The sequence below is a fragment of the Bactrocera oleae genome, chromosome 6 (assembly GCF_042242935.1).
Source record: "Bactrocera oleae isolate idBacOlea1 chromosome 6, idBacOlea1, whole genome shotgun sequence".
Taxonomy (NCBI): Eukaryota; Metazoa; Arthropoda; class Insecta; order Diptera; family Tephritidae; genus Bactrocera; species Bactrocera oleae.
This window is the reverse complement of record NC_091540.1, coordinates 39,431,795-39,458,365: the sequence shown is the minus strand read 5'-3', so window position 1 is coordinate 39,458,365 and position 26,571 is coordinate 39,431,795. Positions and strand designations below refer to the sequence as shown.

General features: G+C 34.0%; 4 protein-coding genes across 13 annotated transcripts in view; 2 read left to right on the top strand and 2 right to left on the bottom strand.

The window, feature by feature from the left end:
- Hipk (Homeodomain interacting protein kinase) overlaps positions 1–8,671 on the bottom strand; it is a 101,497-nt gene extending 92,826 nt beyond the window's left edge. For 3 of the 5 annotated variants that reach the window (XM_036365270.2, XM_036365277.2, XM_036365281.2), the window contains exon 1: positions 7,956–8,671. The gene's annotated coding sequence lies outside the window, so the exon portion shown is untranslated. The remainder of the gene's footprint in view (positions 1–7,955) is intronic. The other 2 variants (XM_070111902.1, XM_036365257.2) reach the window with 1 other exon arrangement.
- A 615-nt stretch (positions 8,672–9,286) lies between these two features.
- On the top strand, positions 9,287–10,618 carry BORCS6 (BLOC-1 related complex subunit 6). Of its 2 annotated transcripts, none has more exons than XM_070112057.1 (5): positions 9,287–9,747; positions 9,806–9,895; positions 9,951–10,147; positions 10,230–10,360; positions 10,416–10,618. In XM_070112057.1, exons 1-5 carry the CDS (start codon positions 9,384–9,386, stop codon positions 10,459–10,461), a joined length of 828 nt encoding a protein of 275 aa, XP_069968158.1. In that variant the 5' UTR covers positions 9,287–9,383; the 3' UTR covers positions 10,462–10,618. The 2 variants fall into 2 exon arrangements, with proteins under 2 accessions (XP_069968158.1, XP_014098125.1); XM_014242650.3 differs by having other exon boundaries at positions 9,291–9,747; positions 10,200–10,360.
- Positions 10,535–11,336, bottom strand: Cypl (peptidyl-prolyl cis-trans isomerase-like 1 Cypl). The gene is made up of 2 exons (XM_014242651.3): positions 11,145–11,336; positions 10,535–11,069 (listed from the first exon to the last, which is right to left on the bottom strand). The coding sequence occupies exons 1-2, from the start codon at positions 11,231–11,233 to the stop codon at positions 10,622–10,624; spliced, it is 537 nt and encodes a 178-aa protein (XP_014098126.1). The 5' UTR covers positions 11,234–11,336; the 3' UTR covers positions 10,535–10,621.
- A 59-nt stretch (positions 11,337–11,395) lies between these two features.
- The window catches only part of sfl (N-deacetylase and N-sulfotransferase sfl), a 247,841-nt gene continuing 232,665 nt past the window's right edge, over positions 11,396–26,571 (top strand). The window contains exons 1-3 of one of the 5 annotated variants that reach the window (XM_036365340.2): positions 11,396–11,473; positions 11,541–11,745; positions 12,517–12,934. The gene's annotated coding sequence lies outside the window, so the exon portion shown is untranslated. Of the gene's footprint in view, positions 11,474–11,540; positions 12,939–26,571 lie in introns of all 5 variants that reach the window. The other 4 variants (XM_036365327.2, XM_036365307.2, XM_036365301.2 and 1 more) reach the window with 4 other exon arrangements.

Genomic DNA, 26,571 nt, shown 5'->3' with positions numbered 1-26,571 from the left:
GAAAATTTATGATCCGATTTCGAAAAGTTTTTGGTAAGAAAATTTGAAGGCACAATTTATGCAAAGTTGCGAAAGTGCGAAATTCAAAGCTTCTGGCGTATTTATTTAATGAGTTATCCATTTGTGGTACTATTGAACATAACCATATATGAGGAGTGAGCGTGGTTATCATCTGATTTAATCCACTTTCGCACAATATGAGGAGATGTTGAAAGGACTATCTGCAGTTCATTTAGCTTTAGTAGATGAGAGATGTACATAAGTACATATGTATATACTTTCAAATTATTAGACGGGGCCACGCCCGCTTTTAAAAACTTTTAACCACAGATGTCACTTTATCGATTCCCTGTACCCAATCACAGTTGTGTATCTTATTTACGGTACTTTATATGTTTTCACGTAACGGCACTTTGCGGCTGTGGCAAAGGTCCGATTACGCGCATCAACCTTTTCGTGGTGCGTAACTTACGATATCTCAATTTTTACTCGAATTATCGATTGCACGGACAGACCGACAGACGTAATTCAACTCGTCTCGTCATCCTGATGTTGTAGCGGTAGTCCTTGACCGAATAAAACTCCGTGGATGATGCGGTCCAGAAATGCGAGGGAGTCAAAAGCAACTAACTAAGCAAATTAGTTGGAAAGAAATTGAAAAAAAAAATGTTTTTTTCTAAGTTTTACAGAGGTTTGACATTTTCTTGTATTTTATTTGCTTTTTTTTATTATAATGCGATTTTAACATGTGAAAAATAGTTCACTTCTTGTTTTACTAAAAAAAAAGTATAATATTAAAAAAGGCAAAGAAACTATTTTTTATTAAATTGTGCAATATTAATTGTTAATTACAATAGTTTAATATTTTTTAGAAAATTAGAAAATCCATGGTTGTTTAAAACTGATCGAAACCAATTGGGCATAGAATCAACTAGGTTTTGCCAGAGCAATCGGGAATTGCATTCCATGAATTTAGTCGTCATTGTTACTTCGGCACTTTCCCCTCGTTGATACTTTCACTGTATTTTACAAATTTTCAAACTTAGTGGCATATTATCTTGAGCGCACTGTCGCATACATTCTTGAAGTACTGCAACACAATCGGTTGCGCCTTTAGTGCTTTGTATCCTATACGAGTTAATATACATATCAATAAATGTTTCTTAACGCAGAGATTATATTTGTTTTCACAGAAAATGTTATTTCTCACTTCCCTTGAATTGCTTGTTCAACCATTGCACAGTGGTTTCGCCCATAGGCCCAAAAAACAAAAAAAAAATTGTTTAAAAAAAATAGCGAAAAATTAAACAAATTGTCGCTAAAATTTTCAAAACTTCTTAATGGCAAACAGGATTATTCTAGAAATCTAACGAGAGCAAGTTATAAATTCGATCCCCCCATCGGTTCATAAAACTTTACTTCATGATTCTTAAATTATAAAACATTCCTTGGCTCTGATTGGAGAGCTTTCTGAAGAAGCTGCAGCTGCAGGGATGAATAATATTAAAAGGTTCAGATTACAAAATCGGAAAATTTTACGCGTCACATTAAATACAGATATAATGAATATATTGCTTTTAAGCTCCGATCCTTTTATTACTAAAGTCAACTATAGATCTACTTGATAAGGCAATATGAAAATTATTAATAAAGTTATTGTTAGTTTTCTAATTATAATGTATGAAGGTTTCTTTTGGTTTAGTTTTCTGTTGCCACAACATTTTTGAGTAGCACCAATCAATGCGAATATTTTTGACTTTTGTATTATATTATTATTAGTAAAACCACGCCCAGTTTGCCTTAAAATAAAAAAAATATTACTATAGGATATAGTCGTCCGATATTCCCAATTTTTGTATAATATATTTATCATATTTTTATAGACTTTTGGTGAAAATTTCAAAACGATATCTCAACTAAAAGTATTTATGGCCGCGGCTCCCATACAAGTCAAACCACTGTACTGTGCATTGTTTTTAAAACTTGAAGTAAATTCCTTTCTCACAGTACTTCACAAAACTAGATTATTATACACTGCGCGTCACCAGCACACCTTCATTAGCCTAAATCAATTGCTTCTGATTTTTTGTTATTAATTTTCACTTTATTGTTTACTGATTTTCTCATCTTTGTATGAATAATATAACATATTATAAATAAAAATAAACATTAGAAAAACAAAATCTTTGTATGAACAATCACTGGTAAAGAAATAATGCGATAAGAATGTACCGTTATAATGTTTTTACTATTTTTTTGCTCTTTTTATTATCATCATTTTATCAAAATTATGCGTTAATAATCGCTACTAATTTAGAATTACAGTTTCTTTAGTTTCGATAGAAATTAACCAAAACTATGTAAACCTGAAGTGTGCTAATCTGATGAGGCGCAATATATCTGTTGATTAGATTTAGGTATTAGAAACAACCGTTAGGTGAACAAAACTACCATATGCAACATATTGCAAGAGTATAAAAAAGAGAACAAAGAAAAGAGAAAAAAAATATTCTCTTTGAATATCTGCGCCACAGAGCACTGGAGGACAAATGAGTCGTCAGAGTGCAGTAAGAAAATAAATTGGTTTTCCCCACGCGTCAGCATTTGCAGTCGAAAACCTTACAACAACAACAACTAGTCAATACCAGGAAATTCATGTTAGCAGCGAGCGAGCGCTACTGCCTAACACCCACACTATATGAAAATCCTTCGGCGCGGCATTGCTTTCACTCAATGAAACCGGGACATCGGCACATTGATAGCGTGGCGTGAATGGCGTAAGATATGCGCCAAACAGCGGCCGGGAACAAGAAAACAAAATACAAAAAATCCCTGCAAATTCATTGAGCGTGTCTCCCATAAGCCCGGTTGATACAAATGTATGCAAATATATGTATGAACTAGTATGTACGTATGTATATATTTAATATTTATGTTGGCATCTATAGTTGCATAGACAGCATTGAATGGACGTGGCTAAAGTGTGGGTAGAGAACACTTAAGTCTTTTGCTTATTAGGAACACGTTGAATGAAATGGTGAAACTTGCGTCAACTTTCGAGGAAAAATCACCTTTTACCAAAAGGCGGAAGCATAGAAATCATATGGCAGAAATATTGGTTCGTTGAAAAACTGCTAAGAATATTTTAAGGGGTAATATTCGAAATATTTCCTGAACACATTGACTAACTATAACGAATAGAGGTGACGATGGACTCAAGTGTGACTAGACTTTAAAATTCCAGGTTCTCTTCGACTTAAATTATTTTAATCGACATTACTAATCGATTATTATATTACTTTTTCGCCTCACATTGAAAGTCGAGCAAACTGTATTTCTCACCGTACCGTATTTAACGGTAAATATTATTTTATATCTATTCAAAGTTTTATTATAAGCCTAAATATATATTTGTCATTTGAGCATCGTAAGTCAGTCAGTGAAGTTTAAGGGAGTATTTTTTTAAAATGTCGCGAAATATGAAACAGTCTACTTTGGATGAACGCAATCAGTCATACCTACATCACCATTTACAAAAAAAACAAGTAAGGAAGGGCTAAGTTCGGGTGTAACCGAACATTTTATACTCTCGCAAAGTCAAATAGTATACTCGTTTGAGATTTCTTTGTGGATTAACTGATATTTTCGGTAGAAGGTCAACTATAGGCACTGGGGTCCACATATTTAGTACTTAGGGGCTTAAACAGTTTTGGTTCGATTTAGACAATTTTTGGCCACAAGGTGGCATACTTTAATCGCATTATTCACGCAAAGTTTTATCCCGATATAGTCATTGTTGCCTGATTTGCATAGTGGAAAGTGAAAGAATCAGATGGAATTTAAAATGGTGTTATATGGGAAGTAGGTGTGGTTCTAGTCCGATTTCGCCCATTTTCGCAGTATAACATAGAAACATGAAAAGAACGTTGGCCACCGAATTTGGTTGAAATCGGTTAAGCAGATCTCAAGATATGGGTTTTCACCTAAAAGTGGGCTGTGCCACGCCCACTGACTAATTTTGAATGCGGTTCCTATAAAGCCAATTTATACCATCTCAGAGATAAAATTTAATGTCTCTGGCGTGTTTAGTGCTTGATTTATCGCGCTTTTAGTAGTTTTTAACAGTACCGTTATATGGGGAGTGGGCGGAGTTGCCACCCGATTTCAACTATTTTCAGACCGTCAATAGAAGTGCTAAAAACATTTGCTTCCAGTGAATTTTGTTATTATAGCATTAGCGGTTTAGGAGATATGCACATTAAACCTATTAGAGGCGGGACCACGCCCACTTTTGAAAAAAAAATTTTAACTGCAGATGCCCCTCCCTAATGTGATCCTGTGTACCAAATAACAGTCTTGTATCTTATTGCGGAGCTTAGTTATGGCAAGTTATTTGTTTTTGATTAATGGCGTTTTGTGGGCGTGGCAGTGGTCCGATTACGCCCATCTGCAATACCAACCATCTCACGGTACCATGAAACATGTCTACCAAGTTTCATAAAGATATCTCAATTTTTACTCAAGTTAGAGCTTGCACGGACGGACGGACAGACGGACGGACAGACAGTCACCCGGATTTCAACTCGTCTCTTCATCCTGATCATTTATATATATATAACCCTATATCTAACTCGATTAATTTTAGGTGATACAAACAACCGTTAGGTGAACAAAACTATTATACTCTGTAGCAACAGGTTGCGAGAGTATAAAAAAACGGAGCGTGACATAGCAAATTTAGTTAAGAAAAGCAGCAAAGATATAATCGAAATGGATTGATTGCGCGAGTCCAGACCTAAGGAATTGTCCACCAGAGATGAAAACTTTGTTTTACGAGAAATAAAGCAAAGACCTTTTACTTCTGCTCCCAAACTTGCTACAATGATCGAAGAATCTTCAGGAACTAAGGTTAATCCAGAAAGTATTAATAGATTATTAGGAAAAAATTTATTTCATGGTCGAGTAGCAAGAAAAAATCCCCTGATTAGAAAAAAAAAAAACATGATCGACTTGAATTCGCAAAAAAATGTATGTATAAAGTTTTCTCATATTGGAGAACTGTAAATATTGAAAATATTAACACTTCTATGATTCTAGGTTAGATTTTTTAGGTAATATTTACAGACGAGAATAAATTTAATTTATTCGGATGTGATGGAAGAGATAAAGTGTGGCGTAAGTTGTATGGCACCTTCAGGAGTTGGAAACTTAAATTTGGTGAAGATGGCGTAATGAATAAACATATACTATATATGGCGATTTTAAAAAACAATTTGAAAGAAAGCGTGCAAAAAATTGATATTGAAGACAACTTTCAGTTTTTTAAGGTCGTTGTCCAAAACATACGGCGCTTGATGTAAGAAGTTGGTTGTTGTATAACTGCCCAAAAGTTATCAAGAGTTCTGCACAAAGTCCCGACCTTAATGTAATTGAGCATTTATGGGACGAATTACGACGCAGGATGCAAAACAAGATGTGCACATCGAAGGACCAGTTGAAGAATGCATTACAAGAGGAGTGGAACAAAATTATTCCGAATGTAATGCAAAAATCTGGTTGAATCAATGCCAAGAAGACTGCAAGCAGTAGAAAATCAAAAGGGTGGCGCGACAAAATATTAAAAATTAATTAAAGTTTAAAAAACTAAAAAAAAACCCTTTAAAGGAATTTTTAAACCTCCTCCTATAAAGCTCAGCCCTCCCATCTTATTTCTGAAAATTAATGCTTATGTTTTCTTTATTGCCTTCAGTTCATTTACAAACGATGTCGAAAGGGTAACAGGTATAAAAGAAAAGTTAACTATAAATCGAGAAATTGTAATTGCATATTCGTGATCTGGAGAATCTCCTCTATCCAACCATACGCATTTTAACCCTGAAATCGTAGGATGGTATACCGGGGACCTAAACTATACATTTGCCATATATAGCTATATATTCGGTAAATGTATAGTTTAGGTCCCCCAACTAAGTAGGCCTCGAAAATGCGTCTTATTTTTACGCGTAGATTACAAATCCGTGAGCGGAAAGTGAATTTTTACAATATTTCGATTTTTTTTTTTTTTTTTTCAAAAAAAAACGTTTTTAATTAAAAAAAATTATCAAAAAAAAAATTTTTTTTTTTATTTTGTATGAATATGCATTTAAAATAAAATATGGTGAAACGTTTCAGTTAATTGTTTAATTTTTTCTTGGAAAAAATCACATATTGTTCAAGTTTTTTGGTGTATTTATTTACTCTTCTTCTTCATAAACGTTTCTGAAAATGTATATTAAAATATGAATGTAGTGCACTTTTATTGTGATATTAATGATTACACATACTCTGCATCGTGATGAAAATTATCAACTAGGTTGAGAGCAGCGAAAAGGAGTTTGACGCGATTGAATTATGAACAACCCGGTTTTTGACCGACCAGGGTTATTTTTTTGAAGGCCGCCAGTGCGGAAAGGAGTTCGACGATCTCCGATATTCGTCCGTACTATCACATCGCGGCGCAAAAAAAAGTGTGACTTACATTTCTTCAGTATATTTTTTTCATAAGAAAATGTTTAACACGTTGAACTGGTAATACAGCTAAGTAATCTTAATTCTACAGAATTTTGCCGCTACAACAACAACAACTAAGTGACTTGAATATGTGATATGAGCAAAGTGTGTTAATATTATAAATTTTGAAAAATATACACAAATTATTGAAAAATTCACTTTCCGCTCACGGATTTGTAATCTACGCGTAAAAATAAAACGATTTAAAAAAAAATTTAGTTTTGAGGCCTCCTTAGTTAGGGGACCTAAACTATACATTTACCATATATTCTTCATCAGACAAATTCGGCAGATGCTGATCTAAATTCCGGGAAAAATTTGGTATAACGTCCCAGGCTTTCGGGGCGGATAGAGGAGATCCTCCAGATCAAGAATATATATAGATATAGCTGCGGGAAACATATAGTTTTCGAGATATTTGCGTTTAAAGTTCAAAATTTCGACTATTTAAAGTACGCATTTTTTCGATTTCAAATGAATTATACACTTATATTTTCCACTAACACTTCACTAATTCGTTTGTACACATTTATTTTACATTATATAGTGCAAAAATAGTTTAATTCAATAATTAAATTATTGTTAAATTCTATTAATTCTGACAATAACAAAAGGGTTGCAAAATTTCAAATAACCAGTGTTACCTTATCGACATCTTTTGTAATTGAACTGAAAGAAATTAAAACAGATAATACCCCAAATACAGGAATCCAAAACCTAGAGAAATAAACTATTACAAAGCATTGATGTTAAGTATTATGTTATACCCTCTATGACAATATTACTTTTTCTAGTAGAACTTCTTTTTGCGTTGGCGGCCTTCGGCCGCGCTTCAAAAAAAATAAACCTGGGTGTATCAAAATATTTTTCGCGCAGAACTCCTTTTTGCATTGGCGGCCTTTGTATAAGTGTATAATTCATTTTAAATCGCAAAAATACATACTTTAAATAGTCGAAATTTTCAACTCTAAACGTAAATATCTCGAAAACTATAAGTTTTCCGCGGCTATATCTATGTATATATATTCTTGATCTGGAGGATCTCCTCTATCCGCCCATATCCATTTTATCCCCGAAAGCCTGGGACGTTATTCTAAAGCCGACCCTTAATTCCAGTCAAACTTTTTCGACCCTAAATTCCAGTCAAACTTTCCCGCTAAACATATTTTCGAAAAATATTTTCCGATACTTTTTCATGAGGCAGCAATTGACTTATAACTTCATAGCCGACGGGCTAAGATAGTACATAACATGAGCAAACAAATAAAAGCAATATTTAAAAATAACAGAAGTAATTAATTAGATTGTCAGTGTTGTTGATTTTTTATATAATACTCTGCTTTTAAATATAATAAATATATCCTAAATTAGGTTAATATGTTGATAATTTCGTTTGGTATACTTACACATTGGTGTTGGCCCGTGCACAATTTGATTCCCCCAGTGCTGCACTAGCTTAACCCATAAGTTGCATTATGTCGGATTATGCTATGCAAATAATCATTTGCAATTAGACCGTCACTGCTTTTGTTTTACTTTAAAACCTTGTTTGACAATTTTTTGTAAACGCTTTGCTGATTTTTATTTATATTCTAAACGTATGCTTTGTGTATTCCTTCCTTTGTTCTAGCGATCCCAAATGCTTTCACAAATGAAACTGCTTGCTTTTCGTTTTCGCTGTTATCAACTCGAAACAACTTTATAATTTTTCAACAACAGTTTCACTAAATAAACCAAAATGTAACTCTGGGCTGATTTGGTACAATGTGAAAACTTGTCAAGTACGACTTCGCGAAAGACCGAGAACTATTTACGTCTATGTTACGAAATTTATTTATACAAACGTTTTGCCAGATATTCGCATATACATTAGCGTATATATGTTTGAATTCGAGTGGATACAGCCCGGTATGTCGCAGTTTGGTTACTTTTCATATTTTTCTACGCACTACTTATATTTTTATTAATATACATCAAACTTTATTTTAGTAAATTCACGCAAACGACGCGTACACGCGACACGTTCACCAACACTCAACAACGATTCGACAAAACTGTGAAGAATTTAGCACAAATACGCAGAGATGTATTTGCATGGTACTGAAAAATTTAATTGTACTGTGATATGAACTTTAATCCATACACAGCGATATTTAAACATTATTGAACCAAAAAACTTTTATTGTACTTTCAAAATTAATTAATGGTTTCAGTAAATATTTATTTACTTTATCAAATAAATATTTACCAAACACTAACTTACATCATAAACGTATAACAATTTCAACACAAAGTAATTTTATACCAAACAACCCTAACACGCGAGGATCGAAAAATTTTATCTCACTAGACCTATCTCGTTTGCGCTTAATACACTGATTATCGTGAACAATATCGCCATCTCTTCTCCAATATGTTAACCAACTTCAGCTAACTTTAAGGTTTGTAATACACTGTGAAAAATTTGAAGATAGATCACAAAATAGATATAAAATATAACTCATTATGATCTTGGTATTCTGAATAAGTTATATATTTCTTTTGCGACGCCTTCAGTCGCGCATCAAAAAAATAAACCTGGTCGTCCCAAAACCGCGGTGTTCATACTTCAATCGCTTCAAACTCCTTTCACAATCGACTCTAATTAATACATTTCTATTAACTATCATACAATTTTATTATTTGTATTTATACCCTTTTCTCCTATTCGAAACATCGAGATTTAACGGGTTAAGTTGTTTATTTACCAGCTGTTTGCATTGTAATTCATTACTATTTGTGGTTTTGTGCGAAACACTAAAGGGATGTGTTTACAAATTTAAATTTCAATTCTTATGGAAATGTCCCGTAGAAGTCAAGACATTCCTATCCGACCACGCTATGGTATACCAGACACAACAGATGATGACAATATCAGCCCAATAGAGCGCACAAAGCAAAGGACTAGAAAGACTCCAACAAGCGCTATGGAACCTTCATCATACAGTGAAATTCCTTTTCTTGCACAATATCCAGATATGGATATTTCCCCACAAGATATACAACGTGTTAGTGCAGAAGTTGACAAAACCGAACGAAACATTATTGGAGAACCAGGTGTTGAATATGACGATGAGGATGACAACTCAAACTCCAAAGACAGTTCTTACGAGGATAATAAAACACCTATGCGACCGAATTCATTGCACTGCGATTCGTGTAAAACCTTTAGGAACTGAAATATTGATTTTTCTAAGTAACATATTTATTATTACAGCTTTTCCTTATGAATTGGAGGGGGCGACCAGTACCGATGGCGAAATGCGACACTTTGTAGCCGATAATCTAGAGGAAAAAATACGGAGTGGTAAGTGTAAATAAATTAATGTTTTATATTCATTTATTAATTTTGTGCTATTCAGATCAACAGAGTTATGCTTCACATAATAGCACACCGTCAGTCGCCAATGCGAGCGGGGGCTTACTTACGCGTCGTTTCTTACAAACTCAACGGCCTCAAATCGATGCGAATGTTTTAAATGACATTGAAATCGAAGCACAATATTTGGCTGCATCCGTAGATAATTTGATGGAAAACCTGTGCAATTTGTTGCATTCAGTAAGTAAATTTCAAGTATTTAAACTTTTTTTTTGTAATATCGGTTGCTTAGATATCTTCTATTACTGCTGATAACGTGGAGGTGCATAAAAATGCAGTAAATAAACTTACTGACAGTATGGATGCTAATATTAAATGCATGTACACCATTATGGCAAAAACAGAGGAAATTACTAAGTCCATGAAGCCAACAGAGCAGCTAGGACAAAGAATGTAAGCAACCTGCTAATATACGACTATTTTGACTACATTGTTTGTTTAATTTTAGTCGAGAAATTAAGCGCCTTGTGGATATGCTCGATGGCACTATGTAGGACCAACCGTTGGTGGTAAATGGTAATTTACCGAAAACCGCCTGTCCCCTTATTTAATTATACACACTTTGAATTAGTATAAACAAGTTATTAGAGTTATTATAAAAATGAATATCTAAACTACATATTTGCATATAATATAAAATAGTTGTATGTAGATTTAGTATTTTTCTACTTTCGCTTTAACTATTCGCACACTATCTACCGGGCGATCATTTTTATCAGTCTCCGCCATGCCAATACGCTTTACAACCTGCATTCCTGAATATACCCGTCCGAATATTGTGTGCTTTCCATCTAACCACTGCGTAGGAGCTAATGTGATGAAGAATTGCGAACCATTTGTGTCAGGCCCAGAGTTGGCCATTGATAATATACCTGCACCGGTATGCTTAAGGTCTGAGTGAATTTCATCAGAAAATTCGTTGCCATATATTGAAGTGCCGCCACGACCGGTGCCAGTTGGATCGCCGCCTTGAATCATAAAGTCACGGATAATCCGATGGAAAACTACATTGTTATAGTAACCACGACGTGATAGTTCAGCGAAATTGCGGCAGGTATTGGGCGCATGTTTCCAGTAAAGTTCGACTGTAATTTCGCCCATGCTATATCACAATTATAAATGCACGCTTAATATTAACATAATATTTATAAAATAATGTTAGTATAATTGTACTTACGTCGTTTCAAGTGTTACAAAATGTGGCTGCCATGCCTTGTCGGGAATACCAGAACCAGTTGCAGCTGTATTACTCGTCGTAGCTAACATTTTTACTTATTATATGGAAAGTGTTTATTTTAATATTTCGAATGGAAAAGTATGACAAATAAAAGTAAAATCAAACAAATCGCTGTCACAATTGCAGCTTGCCAGACTGAGACTGCCTAAACCTTTCCTTATATGAAACAAAATTACTTGTAATTCTTTTTCAGTCATTTATAACTAAAATTTTTCCTGAGAAAATTTCAGTTTTTATTGCCGAATTTATTATTACACTTAGTATACGTAGTAAGAAACCTGCAGAGCATATGTACATTAATTATATTAATAATTGCGCTTATACCTTTTACACCAGTTGTCACGTACAGAGGTCGCTGTAGTTTGTATTTACGAGCAATTCGTTTTGTTTGGAATTCTCGAATATTGTGACAAGGGGAATGTCAAAATCATTTGCTTTGCTCATAACTTTATTTCATTCATCAACTTTCTTCTTATGCGTAAAGTTTAGTTTGCGGAAAAATAACATTGAACTTCGGGAGCAAATATATACTTCGACAAAAGTAACAAATTGAATTGTTTTGTAATTTCGTGTAAATTTCTTATTGCAATTTGTTATTTTAAGTGCTTATGTGCAATAAATATCTATGATCAACAAAATGTGGGTTTTTTCTTGGTCAGTTTTTTAAGGCACGAGACATAAAGAAACGTAGAAGAAGACGTAAGTGTAAGAAGTGAGATTCAAGTGAAAAACAAGAATGCTTCAAGAAAGCGTAGGAAGCGATGATTCTGTTATTATTTTTTGCGTTTATATTGCAAATGTTTGTTTTTTCTAAATTTATAATTTTTGTAAACTAGTTCATTTTTGCTAGAGCGATGAAAAAAATTGCTACAATTTCCAAATGAAAGGGCAGGTTACTGCTTTAGTGTCAGCTGTGTTTCCACAACCTAAGTGAAGAGGCAGACAAGAAACTCATAGAACCCTTTTCATAACCCGCAGTACTAATGTAATATTTGGAAGTGTATAATATGCGCGAGATCCTATTCCTCATTAATGCATAACATTTAATACTGATAAGGGCGGAGCGTACAAGTGCGGGTGGTAAATGAGTGTCGGCAAAAGTTACGGTAAGCGAGAGTGATTCCGAAGAAAAGTGAAAGTCGAATTCATGAAATAGTAATCACCGACAGTGCACCTAGGAATGCAAGTAGATTTGTATATGTACACTGCAGTATATGTATGTATGCTGCATATCATTTTATATATTTTGCATGTTTAATTATGGTACTTCAATTGACAACCAAATTTGTAAATTAAATTCTCTTCTCCAAAGCAATAAGTCGACAGTGGTGGATAATTTCATTTGACAAATGCGGTGAAGGTCAATAAATGTGTGCAGTTAACTGTGAAAACAAATATATTTATATATAATGTGAATACCTTAGTATGAGGATGAATTTAATAATGTTTTAATTGAGTTGTTTAGTGTTCTATAGTTAAAATATCATGTAAAAATAAAATAAAAGTGAAGTGTATCTAATTGAGCTTGCTGACACATATTTGGTAATCTGCCTTAATAAAACGTTATGTGCGACAATGCAGCAGGAAGGCGTTATCATGTTTTACCAGTCCAAAAAAAATAATGCAATACAAAATTAACCCGCCGATACTGAGGATAGAAGCATGTTAGCAAAGAAATAAGACTAATTGCTGAAAGCCTTGCATACTATAAAATAATATGTTCAATATCTGTAGGTAACTATTGTATTTCATTATTAATTATTTAATTACAAGTACAAATTTTTTTTACATGTACACTTATGTGTTATGTATGTGCAATAGATAGATGCATATGTATATATATCACATAAGCATATACCATACACATACATATGTACTGTACATATAAATTAAAACCTTAAATGATTTTGCCATTCTTACAATTATTTGTATATTTTAGTTTTGCAAGATTGCATACATTGTAGAGCCAAAAACCTTGTAAGCTGACATTTTTTGGAAAGGCTATGCTTTTTTACACCAGGGAGGGTATAATAATATGATAACGAAAAAAAAAATACTTGCTCTTACCCATGATTCCATTATATTATATAATATAATAAGGTTGTGTCGGTAGCCCAAAAACAATAATTAGTCAAAAGTGTTTTAATTCGTAATGTCAAAATCTGCCATTCAAAATAAAATTTTCAAAGATCTTAACCAATGAAAAATGTGTGTTTGAGTGATAACTGAATACAAATAGATTGTTAAACACACAAAATCATCAAAATGTGAAAAGAAAATTATTATTAATATATAATTATTTATTAACAAAAAAACAGTTTCTTTGACATTATGGACCGTAAGAGAAAGCACGCTGCGTAGTAACACAACCTTATTGCATACCTCATTTCCATTCTAACACAATTTTATATAATAGTGAAGCTCATTGTGATCTTTCCTTATATTTTTTAAAGTACAATCGGAGTCAGGTTTTTTTATATTCTGTAGAAATAACTACATATGAGTCTGTATATGAATACTCGTAAACATTCCTTACATGAAGCAGGTAACTTGTGGTCTCTACATCTCTCTTCAAAAGCGAATGATATTCTATACAATATAGCTCTTATCTCTATTTGAAAATGATCGTTTTTGCATGATTTTATGGAATGTGCTTTACTTTAGAAACGGCTGCCTTTGTTTGTTTACATATTTCTACTTATGGACTACGTATGTAAAAAGCTGATTGACAGAATATGATATGTGTTACCTTAATAAGCGAATCTTTGAATTGCTTAGGTTGTGTTAAATCGAAAAAGCAGATCTTAAAACTTGTTTAAAAACATATCTAGTTAGATACCAATTACATACAATGTATCAGCATTGAATATTCATCTCGTCCAGAAGGAATCAAACGAAATAATATGTACGAGTATATACTCATAAATATAATATAATAATGATATCCCCCATTATTAGTGAAAAATAAAAACTCGACTACATTCATACAAAGTAAAAGAGTAGTTATCGTAAAGTAATAAAAAAGGTAAACAAAAACACAGATAAATCAACAAAAGCAACAAATGCAGACAACGGTGTGATTGTCGCCGGTATTATTTAGTCTGTTAATCTCTTTGCTGCGCTAATAATTCAATGAAATTTAAGTAGACATAAGTATGTATTGCTTCTGCTTACAAATGTACCTTTATATTTATGTAGAGTGTATGCATATCTCGACGTATAGTAGACACAAGCTCCAGACCATTGGAATGTCTAAGGGCTTAACACTTGACATGAGCTCGTCACAGAAAGTTTTCTTACTCCTTTGTCAGTGTTTGTTTTGTAGCGTATTTATATTTTCAATTTCGGTTGCACGCTCTTTAAGTTCATATTTTTTGTTCGTATACTATATACATACACATTTGTATGTTATACCTATATTACTAGTATATATTTACATATATATTTGTATAGTGTCGGTGGTTGTTGTCCAGAGTTAGCTGGATTGTATTTACAGGGCACAAGGTATGGCGCAGGCCCACGTATTTCTTTTTATGCATGTGTGTACGCATTTAATTTTTGAACAGAGTAATCTACTTTTAGTAGGTGCATAAAAAGTAACTTATGCTGCGACGCGAGCATTAAAATTCCTCAGCCTGATTTTATCACGAATAGAACCATTCTACAATCTATTTCCTAACAATATCTGTTTTGTTTTGTGGATCTAAAGCTACTTAGTCCAGCTATTTACTTAAAGTCCACACAATATACCTTAAATCATGTGAAATATTCTGTTATTAAAATGTACGTTACTGTTTATTTTGTTCAAACCACATCTGCACACTACAAAAAGGTTCGTTATTTGGTGGTTGTCGCCTAGGTTATTGAAAAGAGGGAGTAGTATCTCGAGGAATTATTGTTGTTGTAGCGATATAGTTTTACCGAGTTGACAGCCCTTGGCGGGATAAAAATCTGAGTCCGTTCCGGTTACTCAGACCCGCCGGTCGGGAGTCGTGAATGTATAGGTAATACATGGACAGATGTGGGTAGTTTACTTATTTATATACATACATACATGTAAAGCAGTGTACAGTACAAGCAATCTAATTTGAGCCTACAAGTTCATTGTATCTTGCACAAATCTTTTCTTGGAATAAACTTTTTATTCAGTTGTATTTTATTGAGTTTCCTGCGACATAATGTCATCTTCGGCCTCTGTACAGGGGCGGCTCTGATTATCCCAAGGAAATTCAAGTTTTTAAGTTGATTCGACAAATATTTTCGGAGATATGACCGAATTTGTATGATTTATGATAATTTAGTGTAATCGGCTCCTAAAACTTAAAAGTGTTTTACTCGATACGCTGTTTGCAGAGTCGGTAAGGAAATTTTCTCCGAAGCGACTGGACCGATGAGCTTGAAATTTTCACATGGCTTTCTAAGATATATTTGTCAGGTAATGATCGAAGGAAAAATATTTTGACAATACATTTTTTTCACAAAAAAAAACGATATTTTGTACAGGATATATTAGGTTTGCCACGAAATTTGTAACACCTTGAAGGAAACGTCGGAGTCCATATAAAAAATATATTTAAATTATCAGCATGACAAGTTGGGTCGATTTAGCCGTCTCTCTGTCCGTATATACGCGAACTAGTCCCCTAATTTTTGGGATATCGATATGAAGTTTTGCACACGTCATTTGTCGGAATCGCTGATATCGGACCATTATAGCATGTAGCTGTATTACAAACAAAACGATCAAAATCAAGCTCTTGCATGAAAAACATTTTATTTGACAAGATATCTTCAGGGAATTTGGAATAGATTATTTTTAAAAGCAACATTACAATCTTCGGACCACTATAGAATAAAGCTGTCATGCAAATTGATCGATCAAACTCAAGGAAAAAACAGAAAACTTGTTTATTTGACAAAGTGCATTCATTAAAATTTGTACAAATATTGCCTAAGATTGCGTTATAATCTTTGAACAAATTGTAAAGATCGGATCACTGCAGCATATAGGTGCCATACAAACTGACCGATTCAACTCAAGATAGAGATCATTTATACCCTTTTATCCTATAAAAAATGCACCTGTGAAGGGTATTATAGCTTCGGTGCAGCCGAAGTTAACGTTTTTCTGTTTTTTTTTTCAACGTTTTACGACACAAAAGCAACACAATGTGTGGTTCTCTATTGCCCTTTACCATTTTACCATTGTAAATGATATAAAAACGTCAATGGATGGATGAGAAGAACAAAGACTGGGTTATGGTTAGTAAAATCGAACCAAAGTGATTTCCTGCATAAATGAATTGATGTGATGAGATTAAGCTGCTTGAGACTGCAGGAGAAGAAAAAGAAAACAGAATGAAAGATAATAAAAAATCCACGCCCACCGCGGACATTGTGATGTTTAGAAAGCAGCACGACCGGTTAGAGTTCATTGAAAAGTGCAACACACTGTGGCGGGTGAAGAATATTGACGCCGTCTGCAACGTTCGATAGCATTACAATGGCCAGACGCAGTTCATAGAGGAATCAATATAGAACGAAAACTTAGAGTCACGCAGACGGGCGGGAGGTAGAAACTGTAATTTGACTGCGGTCGGTTATTGTGGTGTGAAAATGTACGACGCGCTGCTATAACAACAATGTAACACAGTTCAATGCCGCCAAACTGTGCGTAAGAAAGAGTAGAAGAAGATGTGTAGAATGAAGCAAAGCGGTATGCGGCGATTAGTGGTCGAAATGCAATTTGCGAAAATTTTCTCAAACTTTTGACGTAAAACAATTTTACAACTTAAAAGTTTCGGTTAGACAAGAAATGAAAACGGAAAGAATATGAAATGCAGTCGCAGACAGCAATCATAGAAATAAGTTATAAGGAAGAATGCTGCAACCAAGGGTTGCGAAGAATCGTTTGCATTATTGTGTGATGGCGCAAACGGAACTTGAAAATTTTCAAATAATGTATATATGTAATGTATGTATGTGTGTGGGTGGTAAGCATCAATTCGAGCGTAAAAACTGCTCAATTTTTCGACTTTTAATGGTGCAAAGTGATAGATTATCATTCATTGCATGGAATATTAACTTGCTGTGAGATTTATCACTGCGAGTTCTTACTTAGTTTGGATAAATTGCGCTAAAATAGTAGCAATTAATTGCTCCTTTACTAACCATCGAAGTTGTTGGATATGTTACAAAAGTGCTTACTGAATTCTTAACTGGGAATTACAATTGCATTTTACGGATGAGTAGTTGATTAACTCTAAACTGCAAATTGTGCTGATTGGTTGCATACCTGTAAAACTTACTCGGGATAATCTATATTTAGGATCCGAATAGCTGTTTGAAGTTTGATTTATTTTGATCGATTAGTTTGTATGGCAGCTATATGCTATAGTTGTCCGATATCGTCGATTCTGACAAATGCGCAGCTTCCTGAGGAGAGAATGACGTGTGCAAAATTTCAGATCAATATGTAATCGATCGATTTTAACTAATAAGTTTGAATATTTGCATATTCAGTATCAAGTGCAGAGAGATATTGCTCGGCATAAGTACATAGACTAGTTTATGGTTGTGCATTCGATGAAGGCTGTTGAAGAAAAGTATATATTTCAAGTGTAGATACGTTTATTAATTTCTTCTACAATATGGAAAACCGTCTTCTACATATGATATTGACGCCTCGAATCAGCTTTTTGGTATCTTAAATTAAATACGTATACGTATGTATAGGTATACATAGCACAGAAACTACAGAGACAATTATATTTAAAAATGGCATCAATATATAAAATAAATAATTTTTATATACATATATTTTGTTTAGTAAAAAGTTAAATAAATAAATAAAATGAAATATTCGATAATTTTTTTCTCATTTTTTAGTCGTTGTCAAAACAATTTTTTTACTCAACTTTTAGTGCTTGTTTTTCGATGTGTCGAATTTGAACGTTATCAAAATAAAAAATATACAAATATTTCTCAATAATATTGCATGTCTGCTTAATTTATGCTACTGTCATAGAATCAAATCAATTTTTTATCAAATATCGTATGATTTATGGCATTTGAGATGTGCGTTTAACGCTGTTTGCGAAGTATAAAATTTTGTTGAAATGGCAGCTAACTGTTTTTATAACTATTATGTGTAATATATGTGCATCTCAATTGTTGTATTAGGGATGCTCAAAAGCTATAGACAATAATTTTTTTAATGTTAAAATACGATTATAAAGCCAGTTTCCAGGCTTATGATGAGTTTATTTATTTTATAGATCACCTTAAATCCTTCGGTTTTTAAATTTATGCACACAAGCACTTGTAAATAAATAAATATGTAGATATATCACTCTAAGAAAGTTTTAAAATGTGTTTTAATAATGTTTTTAGTCTGTGTGAATATTATTTTCATTTTATTAATGCGCTTTGCATGTTTTTGGCTTTTTTCAATTTTATAAAAGTATCAACTATTTTGAGCTTATTATTATATTTCAAAATAGTCCAATAACTAGTTTGTAGACTTTGGTCAACCTCATACGTTTTTAAATTCTATCGAGGGTTGCTAATTTTTTAGTTAAAAAGTATAATGAAATATTGAATTTTTAATTCAAAAACTTTGGGTTAAAAAATATAATAGAAAATTACAATTGAAAATTAAATTTTTAACTCAAGATCTCGAGATTAAAAATTGAATTTTCATCATTCCTTTTCAAAATACATATAACCAAACTGGTGAAAAACGAAATACGCAAACGGGAAAAAATTTAAATTCTAAACATTCTTTTTCGAATCCGGTATTTGGGATTAAAAGTTTATTTTAATTAAGATTTTCGGGATTACAAAATAAAAGATTGCTAATTTAATTTTTTTTAATGCTTTATTTGAAACTCTGATTCTATCAAAAAATTTCTATAAATTTTTTTGAAATTAGAAATGTACAATATTTTTCGTTAAACCATTTTATTCATACTCCAAACAATATAAATACTATAATTTATAATAATATATTATAAGCAATATATTTCTTAATAAAGTTTTACACATTCATATATAAGAGTTTTAAAAATCTGACCAGAACTCTATAGTTAAATATATTTATAAATTGTATTTATACAATATGAATGGGAAGATTCCACTTTAGAGGAGTACCTTTGAAGGGCAACATGAGCCTCGAAAACGGCAGATGAAATTTGGGCTGGGTTCAGCGATACTTCAGGCAATCTCGTTCGTTGACAACAGGGTTGCCACAAATAAATATATTTCATGAGCATAGATCCCTGGGCATAGAGGCATCAAGGGAAATGAGCTTGTCGATCTTCTGGCGAAAGAGGTTGTGGTAACAAAACTGATAGGATCGGAGCCGAACTTCGGTGTGGCCAGAGCACATACTCTTTGATTGCCTTGCAATCGCAAGAAGAAGGAGTCGAAACTATCTGGTAAATAAATCCGGTGAAAGAACCATCATAAATATTAACCTAAAAGCTTCACTAAGCGTTTTTGTTTTAAGGGTTAAATGAAGTGTTGTGAAAACAGGAGAGGATATAATAGACCATAGAGCGCAGTGCATTTCTCGGCGCTCAATCCAATCTAAATTATCCAACTGCTAATTTGTAATTTCGTGCTCAAATGTTATACATCAACTTATTGTTTTTAAAACAAAAAATAATGAGCACCCCTAATGCTTATGCTAAATGAATATTTTACACAATATTACTTCTTTATTTCATATGTGTGTAGCGCACAATTTTAATTGCTTTTATTTCTACTGAAATCGTTTCCGACATTTAAGAGCGCATTAAAAAGCTTTTATTTTTAAATCCCCACTTCAAATGCCCTCATATGTATGTAAATATGCTTTTCAATAGCACTCGACACATTTATTTTTCGTTTTCGCATACTCTTAGTAAAGTAGAAAAGTTGAAAGTATTTCAGATAAATAACAATTCACAATTCGATTCATAATATATTTTCCCCAAAAGTTATAGTTTCCATTGAATTATCCATTTAATAAAAGGGATTCACAGTGATTGTAACCAAAAAAAAAACAAATTTCGGATTTTCTACTGCTCTGCAAATTAATTTTACAACAACACTGGTCTGGTCAGGTCAGCTCCCCTAGTCTTGCGCCACAGTAGATGCTTTTTAATCCTCAGAATTGTTAGCATATTATTTTGTTGCTATTTAAGATGACTAATCGCCAAGTATCCAATGCTTATAAATGCCCAAGCCTTCATTTCTATTATACCCGATTATTTTCATATACATACACACACATACATACAGACGTACAATGTACTTGCAACCGTTGTGTGCCTTATCGACTCCAGTTGGATTCTAATGCCGCTGTTGTTGTTTTTGTATTTACTTGTACTGATACTGTACGTTGCAGAGAAATTGAAATCGTAAAAGTCCGTCTGCGTCGGTGTGGTGCGGCAACCTCATCAGAATTCAAATCGAAACTGCTAGTTTAGCTTCTGGCCACAGATATGGACTAAACTTATTGCTTACACATTTTCAGCAGTCATCCGTTTTACTGTTGAGCAATTATCGCAGTGCGTGTGTGTAGTTGGAAAATATTTTACCTTGTCCGTTCTTTGTTGCCGGCCACTAAAGCAATCTCCTGCGGCAAACCTGCTTCATTCCATCAATAACGGCTCGTTATTGTAGTAATCCTGAAATATGTTTTTATACATTTGGATAGATGAGACAACAGCAAATGCACACAAAAAGTAGTAAACAGAAAAGCACCCTGTAGAAAAGTCAATTGATCAACAATTGTTGATTGGTGGGAAATGGCGATTGAAGGTGCAATCTATGTGAGGTTAGCTGATATAACGAAATATAACTTATCTTCGAAAAGTTTATAAAAAAGATGGAAAGAAGAATTTTGCTGCCACATCGTCAGATACCGAATTCAGAACGGAAATTTCTGAATTCTAAGGTTAAGAAATTCTATTCTCTAATTTGCTCCGAGGGTACTGCTACTGGACAACATTGAAATTTCTAAAAAAAGTTTCAGAAGTATTAAGAAAATAAGAGGAAACGGTCACTTCGGTAGCACCGAAACAATAATTCATTTCACAAATAAAAATGTTTCCACAAAATAACATGCTTTTAATTTGTATGACAGCTTGTTCGGAGATTGTACTACTGCCTTTGACAACAACGACTCCGTTCCCACGACAGTCGGGTCTAAGTAACCGAAACGGACCCGGCCAAGGACACTCAACTCTGCGCCATTCCTCGAAATTACTTCAGGAATGTTTTCTGTCGCTATAACAACAACAAAAATTACAATAAATAATCTTGCCAAAAAAAAAAAAATAATAAATGAACTTAATTTGGATCGTTCGTCTATAGTAGTTCTGAATCGGCGGTTCCCACAAATAAGCAGCTTCTTGAGGAGAAAAAGTCATGTGGAAAAAGTCAGGTCGATATCACAAAAACTGCTAGTCGCTCAGTTGGAATATACAGACAGTCAAGCGGACAGACAGATGGCTAAATTGCCATGTATATATTTTTATAGATTCTCCGATGTTTCCTTGTGGGTGTTTCAAACTTAATATACCCTGTTTTGCGTGTAATGACAACTCTGATTAGAAGCGGGTATGAACATTGAATTTATATTCTAGAGAGTCTCGAGTTAACCTGGTCGCTCTAACTGTCTCTTGAATGTAACTATCTATATGCAGTCAAGCAAAAGCATCCTCATTCTTTTATATAAACACACTCAAACCTATATAGCTCAGCTTAAGCCGGAAAAATAAAATTTGGAGATCTCCGAAGGACCGACTTGTATAATGACCTCTTTCAAGACGACGATAATTATAGAAACCCTTGCTATCGGAAACAAAAATAAAAAACCGGATCCTAATCTCTAAAATAATTGATAGAAAAGTACGCTTGGTTTTAGCTTACATCCATTTTTTCTTGGTAAAAAGGAGAACTTGTATAAAACCTTCAATTAACTGTTTATATAAAAGTTTCATTATAAAAAAATTCTGCGTACTTTACTAGATAATATTACGGTGAAGCTGCAGTTAAATTTATAAGTGAACACGTGTGGTAGTCGTCAAGAAAAACGCTTTTAAAAGTTTACGTGCTGAAGCATATTGACCGGAATACTTTGACACTGCAGCGAAGTAGGCGGACATTTCTTTTAATCTCTATCTATTACATTATCGTCATTATCAATTATCCAAACTTAAACAAAAACATTGTTGGAAAACATTTTGTGACGTAATCCTGATGCATTTTTAAAAATTACACTAAGCAAATGTTAAATTTGAATTAAATAAACAAATACAGCATTAGCTTTCGCGTTCAAGTCAATCGAAATGCCACATTATATCCACGATTTCAAACGAAGATTATCCAATTCCACTTGAATTCCGCCTTGGCCGCAAAATTACTATCCGCTTACAACTATACAACTACTTACATGCATACATCAAATACGGAAAGACACAACAGAAACAACAACTCAAGAACACCGCAAAATATTGCTTGCAAATGAGCCAGAGAACAGCGGAAAAACCCAAAGTTGAGAATTCATCAAATGTTTAGGAAAAAATTCGTAAGTGGAAAAAGCGTATGCTTGGTATGCTGTTGTAATTTGTGTTGTTCAACAAAGCCGAAACCAAAAACAAACACACGAAAGAAAAAAACCAAAACAATATGAAAATGGAATTTACCCTGTAACCTCATCAGCTGCCACAAATCCTTTGCGACAGCAAGGCAAAAGCACCGACTAACCAAGCGGGCAAGGGAGTCAGGCATGTGGAAAAGCAATCTGCCTGGGAGACACAGAAAACCTAAGAAATGTGGCAAAAGTAAAGACAAAAACAACAATTACGAATTCTAGTAAACCAACAAACCAACAGATTAGTAGTTGGCCAACAACAATAAAAACAGTCGTACGACCTTGGCGCTAGTCACTTTGACTGCATTCGTAACTCCTCATCGCCGCAAGGCATGCAGATTTTATTCTAGGCCCAAAGGAGGAATTCCTTTGAGTTCTATGAATTATTTTTTGTTTATTTAACAATTTTTAGGTTATGTAGCCGATTATTTAAAATTTTGCACTCTACGACCCATATGTACTTGTCTAATATACTTGACTTGATATACTTATCTATAATACTTGATAATATTATTTATAAAAAGTACATTATTACCAACAGTGATATACGCATCACCAAAAGACTCCTAACAACTTTAATACTTACCTTAAGCAGAGTTTTGTACGTGGTCCATATTAATCCCTAAGTCATGCAAGCGCCGTTTCGAAAAAAAAATTATTTCTGCTAGTTATAACTGAATGGGCAATGACTAAATGCTAGTCATCCTACCCAAGATTGCTTAGGAGATTTGTACTTTGTTTCCCGCTTTCTATTTTAAGATACAGACCATTTACAACTGTAACTACAAAACTCGCTATCTTGCTTGAGTCTACAAAATAAATTTGTTCGCCAAAGACCATGACTGTGACAAAATGAACTTTGATTAGCTCGAGAACCCGAAGACTGGCAGTTATGTTAAATCAACATAAGAGATAGGTAGGAACCCTCCATGCTAATATTGCTAGGGATTACGACTAAGACAGTGAATATTATACTAAACATTTCGTTATACTTAAGAAACACTCGTCGTCGCTAAAGTAGAAAAGTTACCCTTTAAAAACCGCGCCATAAGATTTAATAATACTTCCGGCCATATAAAGAAGGTGATTTTTAATCGCCGATAGAGGTAGATAGATGAGTTTATCCTTCGATTACGTAGAATACCTTGTTAGCGAATGTTTGTGGATTCTCAGAATGTCTTTGCCATAATCATGAAGATATGAATAAATGTAGAAAATGTAGAATAAAGAGTTGGTAAAGAGCGGACCGAGAAAATGTCAGCGACAGAGAGATGGTGCTTCGTGACAACATGCGGCTTATTTTTCAACAGGTGGACTGTCAGGCTCCTCGCGAATTGCCTGAACAGTACAAGAATTTGATAGACAAAGAACGACTTTTTGCCGAATTTAGCACAAAAGCGGTTATGCGTGCTGCGCTGCTTCAGCGAACTTCAGTGCTCCGTTTTCTGTTCAAACTCGGTACGGTCTATTTGGCATCAGAAACAATGTTCACTGCCTCGAGTAATTTTTATCGTCTTCTTGCACAGACACATGTTGACATATTTTAATTTGCAGTCCTTTGTCTTTGAAACTATTGCTTTTGCGTAATAAAACGAATATAAAACCCGAAATGGGACCATTGCGAAACGGTATTACTTGCTGTGTTCTTTTGTCTGTCCTATGAAAATGTGCAGCCCAAAAGCAGGTGATGAAAAGAATTGCAAGACTGCAACTACAATACACAAGCGCCCATAGGAGCTGCAATAAACCGATGCCTAAATAGGTGTTCGAGACGCACGGCGAAAGCTTGCAATTCGCATCGAGCGGCCGCTGCTGTTGCAAGCGTATAATCATAAGGCACGGCGCAGCAGCAGCAGCAGCTACATTATGCCGCGTTGTGATTTGTAGTGCCGTTGTAGGGAAAACGCGTTGCTTATTACCTATTACGATGCTTCCTTTGTTGTTCGCTGCTCGAATTCATCCCAGTGCCACACTCCGGAACCGAGCTAACGGAACATGAGGGGTGGCACCGCTTCAAAAGGCTTCATTTTAATTTAGCCATGTATTCAAGTGTGTAGTGTGTTTGTGTGTGTTTGTGTCTGAGTGTTGCTTAACTTTTTCGTATTGTCCCCTCCTCCGCTCTTGCGCCCATTCATGCTTTTATTGCCTTTGACGTTGGCGCTTTTCAAATGTTACAAAAGTACAGAATGAAACCAAAAGCACAAAAGAAGAAAATCAAACATGCAAAAAATGAAATAAAACAAAGAAAAAACATTAACTTGGCCTGCACCGAAGCTATAATACCCTTCACAAATTCAAAAGATTCGTTGGAATAACTTAATTTTTATCGGTAATTTTGTGTGGCAGCTATATGCTATTTGGAAAATTTCTCTAGATATTGTAGCGTTACCTTAAAGAATAATCCCTGCCCAAATTTGTGAAGATATCTCCTCTTGTTTTTCATACAAGAACTTGATTTTTATCGTTCAGCTTGACTGCCAGGTAAATAGATGCTATAGTACTCCGATCTGGAAAATTTCTTTAGATGCTGTAGCATTGCCTTATACAATAATCGATGTTAAGTTTAGCGAAGATATCTCGTCCAATGAAAAAGTTTTCCATATAAGAAATTGATTTCGTTCATTGAGTTTCTATGGATTTTTTCATCGAAAATTAAAATCTTGGACAATAATTCATTCCAAATTTCGTGAAGATATCTTGTTAAATATAAAGTTTTTCTATACAAGAATTTGTTTTTGATGGATACTTTTTTACGGCAGCTACAAGTATGGTGGTCAAATCTACAAAATTTTTCAAGATATTGTAGCGTTGCCTTGAAGAATAATCCCCGCCAAACTTTTTGAAGATATCTTCTCAAATAAAACAGTTGTTCACTCATGAACTTGATTTTGATGGTTCAGTTTTTATAGCAGCTATTGCTATAGTGGTCCGATATCGGCGGTTCTGACAAATGAACGTGTATATACAGACAGACGGGCATGGCTAAATCGACTCAGCTGATCATGCTGATCATTTATATTGTATATATATTTTATAGGGTCGCCGACGTTTCCTTCAAGGTGTTACAACTTCGTGACAAACTTAATATACCCTGTTCAGGATATAATAAGCAGAGCAAAAGTAGTGGAGAGAACTGTACTCAGTGGAAAACAAAACAAGTGGTTATTTTAGACAAATACATAGACAAGCGAACGAACCACAAACGTGTTGCTGCCGTTTTGCGCTGCTTCCTTCCTGGCTGTCCGCCTGCTTGTTGGCACACCGACTCGTTGTCTTTGGAATCTGCTGCTCCACACTACATTTGCGCTCTGTTGCACATCCTGTTCCACATTTTATTTGGTGGTTTGTGTTACACACGTTGCCACGTTTAAAGTATTTTATTTTATATTCATGTGTGGCAGGTTTTGTTTGCGTTATTGCTGCACTTTCGTTTTGCTATTCATTTGTTTTCATACATTTCTTGTTTGCTTTACTCTTTCCCATTTGGCTTATGCCTTACACTCCTGAGTGAGTGGTGTTGCGTAAAAATTGGAAGACACAGAATAAATAAAATAAAAACTATATTGGTTCTCGAATTTCGCATATTCAAGGGTTGCTCTCAATCGTCATCCTTGAACTAAATTTACCGACTGCATCACTCGATATCATCTGTATATTATATGTATGTCTAAGGTACTCGCAATATTTACTATATAAGTCGAAAACTTATTGGGTTTGTTTTCT

What these genes read in the sequence shown, in the direction of transcription:
- BORCS6 (XM_014242650.3), top strand. Translation starts at nt 9,384, where the DNA reads ATGGAAATGTCCCGTAGAAGTCAAGACATTCCTATCCGACCACGCTAT. An exon ending in AGAGGAAAAAATACGGAGTG is followed by an intron (nt 9,896 to 9,950) that starts GTAAGTGTAAAT and finishes TGTGCTATTCAG; the next exon opens with ATCAACAGAGTTATGCTTCA. An exon ending in GAGCAGCTAGGACAAAGAAT is followed by an intron (nt 10,361 to 10,415) that starts GTAAGCAACCTG and finishes GTTTAATTTTAG; the next exon opens with TCGAGAAATTAAGCGCCTTG.
- Cypl (XM_014242651.3), bottom strand. Translation starts at nt 11,233, where the DNA reads ATGTTAGCTACGACGAGTAATACAGCTGCAACTGGTTCTGGTATTCCC. An exon ending in TTTGTAACACTTGAAACGAC is followed by an intron (nt 11,070 to 11,144) that starts GTAAGTACAATT and finishes ATTGTGATATAG; the next exon opens with CATGGGCGAAATTACAGTCG.